Consider the following 17,536-nt stretch of genomic DNA (forward strand, 5'->3'; position numbering starts at 1 on the left):
ACCTCTGCCGCTGAGTGGCAGGCCAGTTTGCAAACCAGGGACCCGCGACCTGATCCTTTTGACTAGAAACTGAGCCCAGGACCCTCCTGCCCAGGACCTCTGCCGCTGAGTGGCAGGCCAGTTTGCAAACCAGGGACCCGCGACCTGATCCTTTTGACTAGAAACTGAGCCCAGGACCCTCCTGCCCAGGACCTCTGCCGCTGAGTGGCAGGCCAGTTTGCAAACCAGGGTCGTCCCCGCCTGCACTTACTTCCTCCCCGATTCGATGAACTTGTCGTATTCGACCGCCATCTTGCAGGACAGGGCTTGGCGGCTGTGGGCAGCGGAACAGTTGGTGTTGATGACGTTCCCTACAGGGAGAGAAAAGGAGAGACGGGGGACGGTCACCTTTGCAAACTTCTATCTGGCTTGGAATTCATAAAACATCCCATTGGGTGACAACGATCGCGGACACCCTTCCCGATTCCAATGTCTGGGCAACCTTGAATGGCATGAAACGGGGTGGCCTTCTCGTTCTGCCCTGACCTGGATAAGCCCAGGAGATCCTGACCTCGTCAGATCTGGGAAGCTAAGCAGGGTCGGCCCTGGTTACTACTTGGATGGGAGACCACCGAGGAAGTCTGGGGTTGCTATGCAGGGGCAGGCCATGGCAAGCCACCTCTGGATGCCTCTTGCCTTGAACACCCCACCTCCGCCACCAATCCTGTTCAGGGCATTCGTGGCGCAATATGCGCCATTCCGGAATCCACAGTGACATTTCAAGAGGCGCTAGGGTGACCGGTCCCAGCATCATCCTGGACAACACAGAGGATTCTAGGGGCAGCATTTCTCATTCTGTGTATCCCTTTATCCTGCATTTCATGGCTCCATGGTCCAGCCAATTCTTTCTAGGGGTGCGCAAAAAAATAATAATATTCGGCCCGATTCGGATTCGGCCGAATCGGGCAGAATCAATTTCGGCTGGCAGAAAGACTCCTGCATGTCAATTTCGGCAGTACCAGCCCATTCGGGATTGGCCAGCCGAATGTCAGTTTCAGCCCCATTATATCCTATGGACCACTGAAGTCAATGGTGAAAACATAGGGTATATTCTGGGGGCTGGAGGGGAGGGGGTTTGACGGAAAGGCTCCAAACTCGCAGGATAGCTGCTGGAGCCTCTCCCCAAGATACCAACCATGTTTCAAGAACATCAGACCAGGGGGTCCAACTCTACGGGCCCCCAAACAGGTTGCCCCCATCCCCTCCATTGTTCTCTATGGTGGGGGGGGGAAGTTACTTTTGTTGCGCTGGAATAAAACATGGGCCATCTTTAAAGCGTTCCAATGCTCCTCTGTTTATTTGTGACTCTCGCAAACAGGGCAGCCGTGTCGGGGTCTGCTAAAACGAAAATCCAGCGGCAACTTAAATACGGCCGGCTTTGAATTTCCCCAAGAGGTGTGTGTGTCCCTGGCTTCCCCCTACACTAAAGGCTGTTTGAAGAAGAAGACCAGCTTTCTTTTTGTTCCCAAGTTTATAGCCTGATCCCCCCCCAAGAATGTTAACTCAGAAAAGAGGGGAGGGGTTACAAGTTGGCCTCCGAAGGGGGAGGGGGCGCCGATGCCAGGGGGGAGGTTGTCGTCCCATTCAAGTGGCATTTTCCCATCAGCGGCCACCTGTTACTCGCTGGGACGTCTTGTGGGGGTGGGTGGGAACCCATTCAGGGCATGAATAGAGGACATTTGCATCTGAAGAATAGCGGGGCCTGACCCAGTCTGGGGAGGGGGGGGGGAGCTCCATAAACACTCGATGAGTAAGTTCCCCCCCTCCTTCCCCCTCTCCGATTCAGAAAGTTAATGGGCCCATTCTCTGGAGAGGAAAAAGACACCTAGTTAATCTCCCCCCCCCATTCCAAAAGACCATCTGCCCAATCCTCTGTCCTTTGCAAAGGCGTCAACAGAGGGCCGAAGGAGCCATACGCCCATGGAGGCCAAAAGCAGGCGTTCGGGAAGATCACAGTCAAGCGAGCCCTTGGAGGGAGAAGGGGAGGGCCCGGCCTATCGAGGGAAGCCGGGACATCCGGAAACGGATCTTCCCCACCGTTGGGGTGTGATTTCTGCTCTGTCCTTTTTGGGAGGGCAATGACAGCTGCTTAGGGACCCAAGGACAGGGTGGGTGGGGGGATAAGGGGTGGACTTTTCTTCCTTTGCTTTGCAAATGACTCTGACACTCTGCCAAAGAAGTACCCAGGGAGAATGAGTACTGCGCCGGAGGGAGAAACGGTAAATATCATCTCCTTTGGTGCTCTAATGGACATTCTGTGTGGCTGTTAGTAAAGGTAAAGGTTCCCTTGCTCGAAAGCCAGCCGAGTCAGACTCTAGGGTTGCGGTGCTCGTCTCCGTTTCCAAGCCGAAGAGCCAGCGCTGTCCGAAGACGTCTCCGTGGTCATGTGGCCGGCATGACTAAACACCAAGGCGCACGGAACGCTGTTCCCTTCCCACCGAAGTGGTACCTATTTATCTACTTGCAATTTCTTGCTTTCGAACTGCTAGGTTGGCAGGAGCTGGAACCAGAAACGGGAGCTCACTCCGTCATGCGGCACACTCGGGTCTCGAACTGCTGAACTACCGCAGTTCAGCGTCTTAATCACTTGAGCCACCGCAGCTCCATTGTGTGGCTGTTACTACGCTTTAAAAAATTCTTGGAAAATCTATTCAAGGATCAAGCTGGAAAAAGTATGAAGTATGAAGGAGGGCGACAAAGATGACTAGGGGACTGGAGCGTCTTCCCAATGAGGAAGGGCCGAAGAGCCAGGGACTTTTCAGTTTAGAAAAGAGACGACTGAGGTGGGGGAGGGACACGATGTTCCCTCTAAGCTGTGGAGTCCTGTGAGCAAAAATTCTACTTTTTGTGAGCTACCGGCATTAAAGTTGTGAGTGAGCCATTGGGCTGCTGCGTCAATTAGCTTGCTCTGGAGCCATGTTTCCTGAGCTAGGACAAAAATGCGTGCGCCAGAGGCTAAAAAACTATGAGCTGGCTCACACTCACGCAGCTTAGAGGGAACAGTGGGCATGGTAGAAGTGTATGAAATGATGTATGAGGTGGAGGGAGCTGACAAAGAGAACTTTTTCCTCCCTCTCCCCAAATACCAGAACCTGAGGTATGGTTGCCAGGGCAACAACGTCACCCGGAAGTGACATCATCACATTGCCGACGTCGCAGAGTGACGCTCTAGCTTTGCGGCAAAACTCTATGGCTTGAGCTTAAATTTACCACAGACTTTTGTCCAAAAAATAAATCCTTGCCGCGCGATGTCGGTGACGTGAGGACCTCACTTCCGGGGAGCATTCGTGGGCAGGGTTTTCCCTTGCCGGCCAGGCGGCTGGCGGTGGGGAGGAGCCCGCCTACACCGGGGGCTGCCAACCCTCCCTTAAGGGCATCCAAAGAAGCTGATGGGCAGTAGGTTCAGGACCAACAAAAGGAAATACTACTTTATTCAGAGAGGGATTTAAATGTGGAATTCCCAGCCAGAGGATGGAGTGATGGCCGCAGGAATAAACAGCTTTCAAAGGGGAGTAGATAGATTAATGGAGAATAAGTCTGTCAGTGGCTACTCGCCATGGGGGCTGAGGGGAACCTCCATATTCAGAGGCACTAATCCTAGAGCCAGGAGGCAACATCAGGGGAAGGCCTCGGCCTCTGTCCTGTGGTTGGCCCTCCAGAGGAACGGGTTGGCCACTGTGTGGGACAGGATGCTGGACTAGAAGGATCACTGGTCTGATCCAGCAGGGCTCTTCTGATGTTCCTCCCAGGGGAAGGCCTCGGCCTCTCTGCCCTGTTGTTGGCCCTCCAGAGGAACTGGTTGGCCGCTGTGTGAGACGGGAGGCTGGACTGGATGGATTACTGGTCTGATCCAGCAGGGTTCTTTCTGATGCTCTTAGGCAGGTGGGCGGGAAAGAAGACACCCGTGGGGACCTAGCAGTGAGGAGGGGAGGCGAGGGAGACTAGATGGACTATTGGTCTGATCCAGCAAAGGCTCTTCCCTTCTTACATGTTTCTAAGCCTGCTGGCTTCAATGGGCTTAGAAGGACAGCTGAGGAAGGCCCGATAAGAGGAATTGCACCAAGAGGCCTTTGGAACCGGGAACAAGTCAGGGAAGCGATATATCAACTCACTGGTTCTCTTCTTTAGTTCCTCGTCTTCCCCATCTGTGAAGATGAAGGTCTAAAAAGAGAGAGAGAGAGAGATTTAATCAGGATGCTGCTAGTTGTTTCCAAGAATATTCTCTCCTCCCCCAAATCCAGCATCGAACACTGAGAACACTTCCTCGCAGATGTGGATCTGGTAGTCCTGTATCCCTTCCGTGGGGCTGATGCACCCCCCAAAAAAAATACCAGTGAAGCTGCCTAAGAGTAGCAGAAAGAGGACCACATCCGGGTCTCTCCATCCACAGCAACCAGCGGCTGCCCCGGAATTCTGGTGCACCTGAACGTCAAAAACAGCTGAGGCAGAAGGGACAGGAAACCACAGAACAGCTGGAAACAGGAAGCGCTGGCTTCAAAAGCGGCTGGAGATCCAGATGTGGTCCCCTGCAGCTGAAGGGCCCTTCCTTCCTGGTGGAACACGTCGCCCCCCCATCCCAGTATTAACAGCTTATTTAAAATATTTACATCCCGCCATCCCAGTATTAACAGCTTATTTATTTAAAATATTTATATCCCGCCTTTCCACAACGCCCAGAGTGCTTTACAAAATATAAACCCAGAGCACGGTCCCCGTGGGCACCTGCCAAGTGTTTTTAGGAAGTGGGCAGGGCCAGGTGGAACTTTTACCTAGCGAGGCTTCTGATTGGCCACTGGAGGTCTGATTGGCAGTGCAGATTTTTTTTTTAAAAAAAAAGGTTGCTTTGTTGGCAGCTGCCACCACAGCACAAGAATTTTCACCTGGGGACTGATGTTAAGCTGCGGAAACCATTTTGCAGCTGGCCCCACCTCCCACGGCAACCATTTGGTGGCTGCGCCCACCACACCAAGTCAGAATTCCAAAGGTGCCCACATGTTCCAAAAGGTTTGGGACCCCTGACCTAGAGCATGAGTTGAAATCTATGAAGCTTCTAAACAGAAGAAAGTTTGAGTCCAGTGGCACCTTTAAGACTAACAAAGTTTTATTCGTGGTATAAGCCTTCATGGGCAACACACACTTCCTCAGATACAGTGGAACAGAACCTCCTCAACCATTATTTATAGGGAAAAGAAGAAGAGATTGGCCATATACCCTGCCCTTCACTACCCAAAGGAGTCTCAGAGCAGCTTACAATCTTCTTTTCCTTTCTTCTCCTCACAACAGACACCCTGTGAGGTAGGTGGGGCTGAGAGTTCTCTCAAGAACTGCCCTTGAGAGCACAGCTCTGGGAGAACTTGTGACTGGCCCAAGGTCAATCTAGCAGCTGCATGTGGGGAAGTGGGGAATCAAACCTGGTTCTCCCAGATTAGAGTCTGCGCTTCTAACCACTACACCAAACTGGGGTGGGTTGGGTTGTTTTTTTTTAAGGATTTATTTTTCAGTTTTCCAGTAGTATATCAGGTTACATAAATTACATATATATACAGTTGAATTTTCCATATCTTATTTCTCCATTTATACAGGCACGTCCATCTTGCATAAAAAATATTATCATCTTTCCCTTGTAACATTAAGCTTAATTTATCCATTTCAGCAATCTCTAATAATTTACAAATTATATCTTCTCTTGTAGGGAGCCTTTCTTGCTTCCAATTTTTGGCTAATAAATTGGAATTCTAGCAGTTGTTAACATATAAGTTAGGATATATCTTTCATTCTGCTTATGACATTCTGGAATCATATTTAATAAAGCAATTTCAGGGGACGGAGTCAGCGTTATACTCATGATTTCTCCAATCAACTTCTGCACCATTTCCCAGTAGCTGTATACTCTTTCACACCGCCACCACATGTGAAAAAAAGTTCCTACGTTCACTTTACATTATCTGGGGACCAGTACCACCTATGAAATATTTTATAAATGTTTTCCTTATAAGTGACGGCTCTCATGTATTTTAGTAATTTCCAAGTAACTGCCCATTTATCTATGTCAATTGTGTGTCCTAGATCTTTCTGGGGGGGTGGTTGTTGTCTGTTCCAATGAACCCGAAACAGCCTACATACTAAGTCTCTCAGTCCTCGCCTGTACCCAGAATTGAACCTTATTTGTCTTGTGGGCGCCACTGGACTCAAACCTCGTTCCCACATCTGTTTGTTAACTCTTGCATTTGTATGCTAATTTACTGCCATTCACAGATCTTTCTTACATCCTATCTCAGCTATAAATCAACCAGTACTTAGGCATCTTGACGCCAAATGGCCCTTCCTGATAACAACCCCCACCCCACACCAGAGGATGTCCCGACGGCCACAGAAATAGACAGCTTTAAAAGGGGATTCCATAGATTCATGGAAGAGAGGCTACTAGCCATGGCGACCAAAGGGAACCTCCACGTTCAGGGGCAGTCAACCTTGGAACGCCAGTGCCAGGAGGCAACATGAGAGGAAGGCCTCGGCCTCTCTGCCCTGTTGTTGTCCCTCCAGAGGAACTGGCTGGCCCCTGTGTGAGACAGGATGCTGGACTAGAGGGACCCTCACTGGTCTGATCCAGCTGGGCTCTTCTGAGGTTCTTCTCAGGGTTAGGGTAGGGTTAACCCTAAGGCCTCGGTCTCTATGCCCTGTTGTTGGCTCTCCAGAGGAACTGGCTGGCCACTGTGTGAGACAGGAGGCTGGACCAGATGGACCCCTGTTTCTGACCCAGCACGGCTCTTCTGATGTTCTTAGCCAGGTGGGTGGGAAAGAAGATACCAGTGGGGACCCGGCGTTGAGCAGAAGACGGGAGGGAGACCTTGGGCCCTCCAACAACACCTGGAACCGGCCCCGCTCAGCACCCTTCTCCGCACCTGTCCACACACCCCCACCTTGAGTGCAACAAAAGCCCTCTGCCGGGAGCCGATTCACCTCCGACTGCCACCTGAGCGGGGGGCCAAGGGAGGCACCGCTGCCCCGCCTGCCCGCTACCTGCCACCTGCCCGGCTGCACTCACTTATTTACACAGGTAATGCCCGACATCTGCCGCCGGTCTCCAGGGAAGGGAGCCGTCTGTTTGTTTTGGGCCGGGAGGGAGGGAGAGAAACGGGTGGGGGAGAGAGGGGAGTAAACAAAGACAGCAAAAAGCTGGCAGGCGGGCCGGAGGGAGGGAGGGAGGGAGGGGGAACGGCAACCAGCTGCCAAAAATATATTAAAAGCGAAGGCGGAAGAAAGAAAAGACAAAGGGAGAGACCAGGAAGGGGGGGTGGGTTTGCATCTGGAAGTCTGTGGCCACCCATCACTTAGACGGTGGTTGGCTTCTCTTCTCCCCCCCCCCCAAGAATGCAGCGAGGGGGGGAGGCGGAGAAGCCGACAAGCTCGGTTAACAATAGCGGCCAACTTAACGTAAAACTTCGGCAGTGGTGTTTGCTCTCTATTAGCATACAGCTGGGCTGGTTAACTGGGGGAGAAGGGATCAGGCCAAAGGGGTGTGTGGAGACGCTGAAAAACACTCCCTTAAGCACGAGTGTTGGGTGTGTGTGTGTGCAAAGCTAGGAAGAGAAGAGTCCCCGGCAAACAAAGGGAGAGAATGTGGACGGGACAGAGCGGGCAAATGGGAAGCAGATTTCTGGCGAAGGGCGAAAAGACGCAAGGGGTGGGAGTTTAGAGATAAAAGCCTGGGAGATTCTCTGGGAGGAGAGAGGCCAGTTCCTGCTTTTCCATTCTCTTGGCCAACACAGAAACTGGGATTCTCCCCCCCCCCCCCCTTCCCACTTTTTTTTGTCCCATGCCTGTGCTTTACAGACCTCCACCGATAGGATATGGCTGTCGAGTGACTCTGGCTCTTTTCCTGATCACTCCTCCACTTGCAGCTGCTGGATGACCTTGGGCAAGCCGTAGTTCTGATAAGAGCTGTTCTTGGAAAAGAGCCGTTTCTGTCAGAGCTCTCTCAGCCCCACCGACCTCCCAGGGTGTCTGTTGTGGGGAGGGGAAGGGAAAGGAGTTTGTAAGCCACTCTGAGACACCTTCGGGTAGTGAAGAGCGGGGTATAAATCCAATATCTTCTTCTTCTTCCTACGGCGCTCGAGGAGGCTTACGATACTCCGGAAAGTGTGCGTGCCCACGAAAGTTTGCACCTCGAATAAAACCTCGTTGGTCTTAAAGGTGCCACGGGACGCAGAATCCGCTCTGATATTAACATTTTTAACAAGAGGTAAAACCAACATTTAAAACGACGACGCAGGATTGCTTCAACGAAACACAGACCTAAATAGAACGGCCTTTAACCTTCTTTTAAAAACTTATTTTAAAAAGTTTGGAAAATCAAAAAAAGAATTGGCGCTGAGCTCTCCACAACCGCGCACGCGGCTGGGCTCGTTGGCCAATACCTGCGCAAGTCTCAGGAACAAGGGAGGACGGGATACCAAGGAGGGGTAGAGACACGAAGACCATACCCTAAATAGCTCATCCGCAGCGTGCCCTGTCAGGCAATTCAGATTTATGGCCAGGGAGCGGATTTCGCATTTCCTTGGCAGGGAACCTGGGCTCCCGACCGTCGGTGTGTTTTATTTCAAAGCACAACTCGGCAACGGCCAGGGCCGGGCTTCTTGGAAGCATGTTCTGTTTTTTTGGCTAGGCTGGTAGCTGACTGAGGGAGGCCCCGGGAGTGAAGAACGTTCCGGAAGGCGGCCATGTTCCAAGGGGTCTCCATAACTGGAAATGTTCCGGGCCTCCCCCAAGGAAAAACTCTATCTCAACGGAAGGGCCACTTCACACGATGTCCTTCTCTTCAGAGGCACAGAGGTCCCCAATGTCGCCCCAAAGTGGGTGGGGCCAGGTAGGGCTTCTGCCCAGCTAGGCCTCTGACTGACTGTTGAAGATTTGATTGACTGTGCGGATATATATATTATATATATTATAAATATATTATATATTATATATATTTATAATATAAACATATTATAAATGCTGCTTTGGCACCAGCTGCCACCACAGCACAAGGATCCGCACTGCTGTGACTGGAGTTAAGCTGCGGCAGCCATTTTGTGGCCGGCAACGCCTCCTGCGGCAGCCATTTTGCGGCGGCGGCCACCATACCGTGTCAGAATTCCAAACGTGCATCCAGGCTCCAAAAGGTTTGCTCCCTCGAAGCTGAGGAGTCTTGTGAGCAAAAGAATTCTACTTTGTGAGCTCCTTAAGTTTGCTCTGGAGCCATCCTTCCTGAGCGGAGACAAAAATGTGTGAGCCAGAGACTAAAAAACCTGTGAGCTAGCTCACACTAACTCAGCTTAGAGGGAACACAATGGGGACCCCCCCCCCACTCTAGGTATTTTCAGGCAGTACCAAAGTACCCGGAAGGCCTGGATAATAGAATACCCCATTGTGTGGACTTCCAGGGGTCATTCTGGCTTTGATGCTGTGTATTCGGGGGGGAAAGGCTCCAGTTTGGTGGAGTGGTTAAGTGCGCGGACTCTAATCTGGGTCTGATTCCCCACGCCTCCACTTGCAGCTGCTGGATCGCCTTGGGCCAGCTACAAGTTCTCTCAGAGCTGTTCTCTCAGGAGCAGTCCTCGGGAGAGCTCTCTCAGCCCCACCTCCCTCACATGGTGTCTGTTGTGGGAGGGGAAGGGAAAGGAGTTAGTAAGCCACTCTGAGACTCCAAGTGAAGGGCAGGGTATAAATCCAATCTCTTCTTCTTCTTCTTCAGTACTCTATCGGTTTCCAGAAAACTTTCTCCCGACAACGGTGCTACCTACAAATAACCTTCCCTGCCACTTGCTCTTCACCGCGTCCTCTGAGATCTGCTCCTGACACGCAAACCCACTCAGGTTCACTGAACCGGACTCACAGGCAATGTTCCCTCTAAGCTGTGGAGTCTTGTGAGCAAAAATTCTACTTTGTGAGCTACTGGCACTAAAGTTGTGAGCAGGTGATTTGGCTACTGCATACATTAGTTTGTTCTGGAGCCATCCTTCCCGAGCAAAGACAAAAATGTGTGAGCCGGAGGCTAAAAAACTGTGAGCTAGCTCACACTAACTCAGCTTAGAGGGAACACTGCTCACAGGACTCGGCACTCAGTTCAAACGAAAGATGGCCCAAGGGACCCACGCACACCTTAAGCCGGGTCAAGCTCTGCACCCTTTAACAATACGCAGCCTGTCCTTCCGATGCCTTGCAAAGCCGGCCAAAGGTTGGCGGGTGAAGAGGGGAAATGTTTACTGGGTTAGATCAGGCGCTCCGTCTCCGGCTACCGTGTCTTCGCTCGTTCCCAGAAATAGCCCCTTAACTAATCTTCTTGCTGTTATAAATAGCCCAAAGCGGTTTTTAAAAAAAATACATACATATATTAATGACCTGCACTGAAACGGCAAATGCCTGGCACCACCGATTGCGTCTCCCAAGGAGAAGCCGGTGCCAACCTGCTGTTGGGGAAACGAGGGAAGCGCTGCCTAACAGGAAAGGACCCTGCAGGGCTCCGGAAGCCGGCCCTAGAAAGGTGCGGCCTAGCCCTCGGCTCCCTGGGGCCGGAAGGGTACAGCGTGTCCCGGAGCCGCGGTGTCACCTCCTGGAACAATCTCGCCCGCCGGGTCCCCTGCCTCCCACCCACCCGCCCGGCTCCCCACCCCCCTAGCCCCTTCCTGCTTTTGAGTAGGAGCCCAGCCAGGAAATTCAATCAAAAGGCAAAACAATTGCACCCCTCCACACACACACACACACACACAAGTTCTTAATAAATGTGTTATGGAGGGCTGAGTTCGGCCCTGCCTCGGGCGCCTCTCCAAGTTCCATTCCGCAGGCCGCAGGGGGAGAATCTGGAAGGCTGAACCACATTCGGGAGAAGAGGAGAGCGCACAACGGACAATCCAAAGGGCAGCCACCGGTGTTCCCTCTAAGCTGAGTGAGTGTGAGCTAGTTCACAGTTTTTTAGCCTCCGGCTCACAGGTTTCTGTCTCGGCTCCGGAAGGAGGGCTCCAGAGCAAACTGATCGACGCAGTAGCCAAAATCGCCCACTCACAACTTTCATGCCAGGAGCTCACAAAGTAGAATTTTTGCTCACACGACTCAACACCTTAGAGGCAGCAGGATCAGCCCAGAGTATCTAACTAGGATCTGGAAAGCCCCGAGTTCGAATCTCCACTCTTGCGATGGAAGCTTGCTGGGGGAACCCTGGGCCAGCCGCCGTTTCTCGGCCTAGCCTACCCCACAGAGAGGTTCCTGTGCAGGTAAAACAGAACAGGGAACAGTAATGCTATGAGTTGCCGCTGGTGAGAAAAGAGGAATATAAACAACTAAATAAATATGAAATGAACAAACATGTGATGTGGCCCTAAAGCAGCAGACTCAGCTGCAAGTCCGAGCCACCCCCAAACCCCCAACTCTGACGCCAAGATAGCAAGTGTGGTGTCGTGGTTAAGAGTGTCAGATTAGTTTCTGGGAGACCCGGGTTCGAATCCCCCCCTTGTGCCAATGGAAGCCTGCTGGGTAACCTTGGGCTGGCCACACTCTCTCAGTCTAACCTACCTCACAGGGTTGTTGCGAGGACGGAAGGGAGGGGAGGGGAGCGCTTCTACATGTGCTCTGGATCCCCCACTGGGGACGAAGGTGGGATGCAAACCTGGTTGGTAGAGACCAGGCTGCAGTGACTCTGTGGTGCCGGCAGGCCCTCTGCACGTGATCAGAGGCCCGCCGCTATGCCCCCGCGAGTGCCTCACGCGTGGTTCAGCTGAGCTGGCAGGCGAGGAACCCACGTGACGTGAATCAACCTTGCCCTGGCCAGCACAGCTAAGAAACAGTGGCTAAAAGAAAGAAAAGTCTCTCTCTCTCTCTCTCTCTCTCTCTGTGCTTACAGTCAGAGCCCGCATTGTGTGAGGACCCCGGCTTAGGGACACTCAGGAAGCGTCATTGTTTCTGAAGGCTGCCACTGAAAGAAACACAGGATGCCAAAAAAAGGCCTAGGGAACAATAGCGGACACCCACAGAGTGAGAGCCAGAATAATGCGGTTGGCCCCCTTAAGGCTGGTAGGGAACAGGCATGGTGGGAGACCGACGCTGGGCGCGCACTGCGCAAGGATCGATCCTCTCGGCTTGATTTCTACTCATTGGGGTCCCCCCCAGCCCCATTTAAAGGAATTGGACTACACTGAGGGGGAGGGTCCTCCCCACCAGTGTTCCCTCTAAGCTGAGTTAGTGTGAGCCGGCTCACACGTTTTGTAGCCTCCAGCTCACACATTTTTGTCTTAGCTCAGGAAGGATGGCTCCAGAGCAAACTCTTGTTTTTTTCTTCTTAAGAGTGCGGACTCTAATCTGGGAGGACCGGGTTTGATTCCCCACTCCTCTCCACATCCAGCTGTTGGTGTGACCTTGGGTCAGTCACAAGTTCTCTCAGAGCTGTTCCCCCAAGAGCAGTCCTTGAAAGAGCTCTCTCAGCCCCACCTACCTCAGAGGCAGTGTTCCCTCTAAGATGAGTTAGTGTGAGCCAGTTCACCGTTTTTTAGCCTCCGGCTCACACATTTTTGCCTTCGCTCAGGAAGGCTGGCTCCAGAGCAAACTAATTGATGCAGGAGCCCAATCGCTCGCTCACAACTTTCATGCCGGTAGCCCAGAAAGTAGAATTTTTGCTCACAAGACTCCGCAGCGTAGAGGGAGCGTTGGTCCCCACCTTTTTGAGCCTTTGGAATTCTGAAGGCGGAGCCAGACACAAAATGGCGGCCACGGCTCACCTTCAATCACACAATGGATATCCCCGCGCCGTGGCAGTAGCTGCCCCCATAGTGAATTTTTTAAAAAATCGGAACAGCCAATCAGATCTCCAAAGGCCAATTTTATATTTTATTTTATATTCTATGTGTAAACTCTTATTTTAATATTATTTGAATCGCATTATTTTAATTGTTGTACACCGTCCTGAGCCCGTTTGAGGGGGGGCGGTATATAAATCTAACAAAATAAATTAATTAATCAGAAGAGGAGATTGGATCTATAAACTGCTCTTCGCTCCCTGAAGGAGTCTCAGAGCGACTTACAAACTCCCTTCCCCCCCTCCCCTCCCCTCCCCACCACAGACACCCTGTGAGGGAGGTGGGGCTGAGAGAGCGCTTGACAGAAACTGCCCTTGAGAGAATAGCTGTGAGAGAACTTGTGACTGACCCACAGTCATACCAGCAGTTCACTGTGGAGGAGTGGGGCATCAAACCCGGTTCTCCCAGATTAGAGTCCGCGCCCCCTAACCACTACACCAAACTGGCTCTCAGGAGTCTCGCTGGGCAAAACACTCAATTGGCCCTGCCACTTGCTAAAAAAAACCCCACTCGTCGGGTGTCAGGAAAGAGGGTGGTGGGCAATGCTCCCTCTAAGCTGTGGAGTCTTGTGAGCAAGAATTCTTTTTTGTGAGCTACTGGCATTAAAGCTGTGAGCGAGCAATTGGACTACTGCATCAATTAGTTTGATCTGTAGCCATCCTTCCTGAGCTAGGTTAGCCATCCTTCCTGAGCTAGGTTAGACAAAAATGTGTGAGCCGGAGGCTAAAGAACTGTGAGCTGGCTCACACTAACTCAGCTTTGAGGGAACACTGGCTAGTGGGTGCCCTGGGGACCCCTGGACTGTGCCATAAAGTCTAACTCAAACAACGCCAGTAGACATTCTGGTGACTAATTGATAGTGGGTTTGCTGATGAGTCCATCAGATGCACTGGAACGTTCATTTATAGGCGTCTCTGCCCGGTGGATAAACACTCCAGTGCATCTGATGAAGTGAGCGCTGATTCACCGGAGCTTCTCCCAGACTTAATTCTGTTAGTCTCGTGAGGTGCCCCCGGGCAGGTAGGAGACAGAACACTGGGTCAGCCCCGTCTGAGAGTTCGATTGATCCTGCTCCCGCCAAGGGCGAGGGGGGGGGAAGCAGAAGTTACCCGTGCCACCTTGTCATATGACACGCTCGTTTCCATCGCCCAGCTGGTTTCTCTAGATGAGTCAGAAAGCCATTTCCCCTTCCTGGCAGCCCCGAAGGCCCCAGCAACAAGAGCTAAAAGTAGATGCAGAAATCTCCAGAGTCCACTGGCAAGGACACCCGCCCCCTCCTACCTTGGAGCTGTTAGACCTGGGGGGGAGACGCACATACCCTCCCTTGCCCGCTCTTTGCCATCACATCTGAAACCCCGTATTTCGGGAGGACGGCCCAAAATCAAGACGCGCAGGCACAAAACTGGACCGCGGAAGTCTTCCCCTTCCACCCAGTTTTGCACAGACGGCGACTTCTGTTTCAGCCATGAAGCAAAAGGGGATTGCATAATGGACCTCCTGACGTCTTACGCCACAAGCCCCCTCCTGCCATTTGAATGTCTGAAGGGCTGACATCAGTCCTTTCAGTTACCAAAGGATCCAGAACTTGCTGTTCTTCTGGCGCGGGGCCGTGGCTCAGAGGTAGAACATCTGCTTGGTAGGCAGAAGGTCCCAGGTTCAATCCCCGGCATCTCCAGTTGAAAAGGATCAGGTAGTAGGTGATGGGAGAGACCTCTGTGCCTGAGACCCTGGCTCAGGGGCAGAGCCTCTACTTGGCACGCAGAAGGTCCCAGGTTCAATCCCCGGCATCTCCAGTTGAAAAGGATCAGGTAGTAGGTGATGGGAGAGACCTCTGTGCCTGAGACCCTGGCTCAGGGGCAGAGCCTCTACTTGGCACGCAGAAGGTCCCAGGTTCAATCCCCGGCATCTCCAGTTGAAAAGGATCAGGTAGTAGGTGATGGGAGAGACCTCTGTGCCTGAGACCCTGGCTCAGGGGCAGAGCCTCTACTTGGCACGCAGAAGGTCCCAGGTTCAATCCCCGGCATCTCCAGTTGAAAAGGATCAGGTAGTAGGTGATGGGAGAGACCTCTGTGCCCGAGACCCTGGCTCAGTGGAAGAGCCCCTGCTTGGCATGCAGAAGGTCCCTGGTTCAGTCCCCGGCATTTCCAGTTAAGAGGATCAGGTAGGAGGTGACGGGAAAGACCGTTCTCTGCCTGGGCCCCTGGAGAGCCGCTGCCAGTCTGAGTAGGCAATATCGACCTCGACGGACTCAGTAGGAAGCACTTGGCGTGTTCCTCTCCCCTGATGCAATGACGGAGTTCTTTGGGTCACAGTGCTTTGAGGAACGGATCAATATCAGCGGGACTGGAAGGGGACGAGCGGGTTTCCCCCGGAAGAACCAGTCCGAGGCGAGGCGGGAGATCGAGCCCTGCGTGGCTCGGAGCAGATCTTCTCGGCGCCTGCAACTTTTTGAAATTCCCACCGGAAGGGACGGAGGCGACTTGGACGGGATCCTTCCAAGTTCCCTTCGCCGCTGCGTCTCGTTGACAGCTGGGGAAGGGGGGGGAAGAAACCACTGGTGCCAAGAAGGGAGGAAAGGGCGAGTGCCCAACTATTTACCAAAAAACACGCGCGCTCCGCCCAGCCCAAGTTATGTATACAGACGGGCCAGTACAGACACACATTATTATTTTTTGGGGAAAAGCCATTTTCTGTCTTGTTGTCATAACGCAGTAGAAAAATGCCTCGCGGGCCCTGCCAAGGGAACGGCGGGCACAAGGACCTCAGGAAGCCCAAGACGTGACCCCCCCCCCTTTCACCAAGCGGAGCCTGCGGTTAGACGGCTCTCACAAGCGGCGGGAGAGTCTGTGGCTCGCTCCTTCTTCCTCCTCCTCTGGCGCTTTTCAGTCCCAGGAAGAATCCTTCCCGCTGTAATTTTAAAGGCTATTCTGTCTAATCCCCCCCCCCCTGGGGACAATGACCGCCTTGTGCAATTAGGTGCCCGCACAGCCCTCCCACGGAGCGCTCCCCGTATGCCTCTCTGGGACTCCGGTTTCAAGCCCCATTATCCGGCCCTGAATGGAAATGCCACATGGCCCCGGGCGGACGATTAAAGAGCGCCAAGGCTCTGTGCAGAGCCGGCGTTGGCGCATGAGGGAAAGTATACTGGCGAGGAGTTGGGGGGGGAGGCTTGCTGGCAGCACAGTGGGGGCACCGCATGGCTCAACGAAGCCCCCGATCCACGGACAGACAGTGCTTCGACAGGGCAGGCACCGGTGTGGGGGTCTGTGGGAACTGGTGGCATTTGGATACCAGCCTGGCCTGCTTGTGAGCGAGACGGTGCCCGATGCTCAAGGATGCCAGCTGGGTTGGGTGACCAAATGGAAGCTGCCACCCGCTAGCTTACTCTGTGGGTACTGGTTAGATTGGAGTCCAGTCACACCTTAGAGAACAACTAGTACTTCAGGATATCAGCTTTTGAGAGCCGAAAAAGTTACACACTGAAACTCTTGTTTTTCTTGACGGTAGAGTCATTAGCATGTGGAACTCACTGCCACAGGAAGCGGTGGTAGCTACAATCAGAGAGGCAGCTTCAAGAGGGGATTGGATAAACATATGGAGCAGAGGTCCATCGGTGGTTATTAGCCGCAAGGTATAGAGGGAACACTCTGTCTGGGGCAGTGTTCCCTCTAAGCTGAGTTCGTGTGAGCCAGCTCACAGTTTTTTAGCCTCCGGCTCACACATTTTTGTCTCAGCTCAGGAAGGATGGCTCCAGAACACACTAATTTATGCAGCAGCCAAATCACCTGCTCACAACTTTAATGCCAGTAGCTCAAAACGTAGAATTTTTGCTCACAGGACTCTACAGCTTAGAGGGAACACTGGTCTGGGGCAGTGATGCTCTGTATTCTTGATACTTGGGGGGCCACAGAGGGAAGGTTTCTGGAGTTCTGGCCCCACTGGTGGACCTCCTGATGGCCCCTGGGTTTTAGCCACGGTGTGACACAGAGTGCTGGACTGGATGGGCCATTGGCCTGATCCAGCATGGTTTCTCTTCTGTTCTCTGTATTCTTGGTGCTTGGGGGGGGCAACAGTGGGAGGGCTTCTGGAGTTCTGGCCCCGCTGGTGGACCTTCACATAAAGCCAGCTGGGGGACCTTGGGTCAGTCACAAGTTCTCTCAGAGCTGTTCTCTCAAGAGCAGTCCTCGAAAGAGCTCTCTCAGCCCCACCTCCCTCACAGGGTGCCTGTTGTGGGGAAGGGGAAGGAGTTTATAAGCCGCTCTGAGACTCCTTCGGGTATAAATCCAACCTCTTCTTCCATTTATTCCAAGATGAAGCACTCCAGCATTGGCCAAGCGTCTGGAGACCCCACTCCTAGATTTCCCAGAATCCACTTGGACACGGCGCCTCCCAAGGGTAATCGGAGTTCGAATGCGTTTCCAAGTCAGGTTCCCAAGAACGCCGCCCTCTCGAGAGAGGTTCCTGCGGGGTGGCCAGAACCTTCCCCGACCCAGGTCATCGGATCCAGTCAAGCAAGGCCCACACCTGTGTTTGGAGTATAAACAGTAAACACGGCCATGTTTGTTCTGTACACAGGAGTGCACTCGGGTTTACGGGGCGTGCGCTCCGGTACACAGGCACGCACCCTGCGCAGGCAATTATCCTCAGGGGCAGGGAGTCCAGCCAAGAAA

General features: G+C 52.8%; 1 protein-coding gene across 1 annotated transcript in view; it reads right to left on the reverse strand.

Moving 5' to 3' along the window:
* The window catches only part of LFNG (LFNG O-fucosylpeptide 3-beta-N-acetylglucosaminyltransferase), a 38,817-nt gene that overhangs the window by 8,608 nt on the left and 12,673 nt on the right, over nt 1-17,536 (reverse strand). The window contains exons 2-3 of the mRNA XM_015425033.1: nt 4,152-4,200; nt 251-350 (exon numbers count right to left, since the gene is read on the reverse strand). Of these exons, the coding sequence (XP_015280519.1) occupies nt 251-350; nt 4,152-4,200 (149 nt within the window). The remainder of the gene's footprint in view (nt 1-250; nt 351-4,151; nt 4,201-17,536) is intronic.

This window comes from Gekko japonicus, unplaced genomic scaffold (assembly GCF_001447785.1).
Source record: "Gekko japonicus isolate JY-2015 unplaced genomic scaffold, Gekko_japonicus_V1.1 scaffold2449, whole genome shotgun sequence".
NCBI classification, from domain to species: domain Eukaryota; kingdom Metazoa; phylum Chordata; class Lepidosauria; order Squamata; family Gekkonidae; genus Gekko; species Gekko japonicus.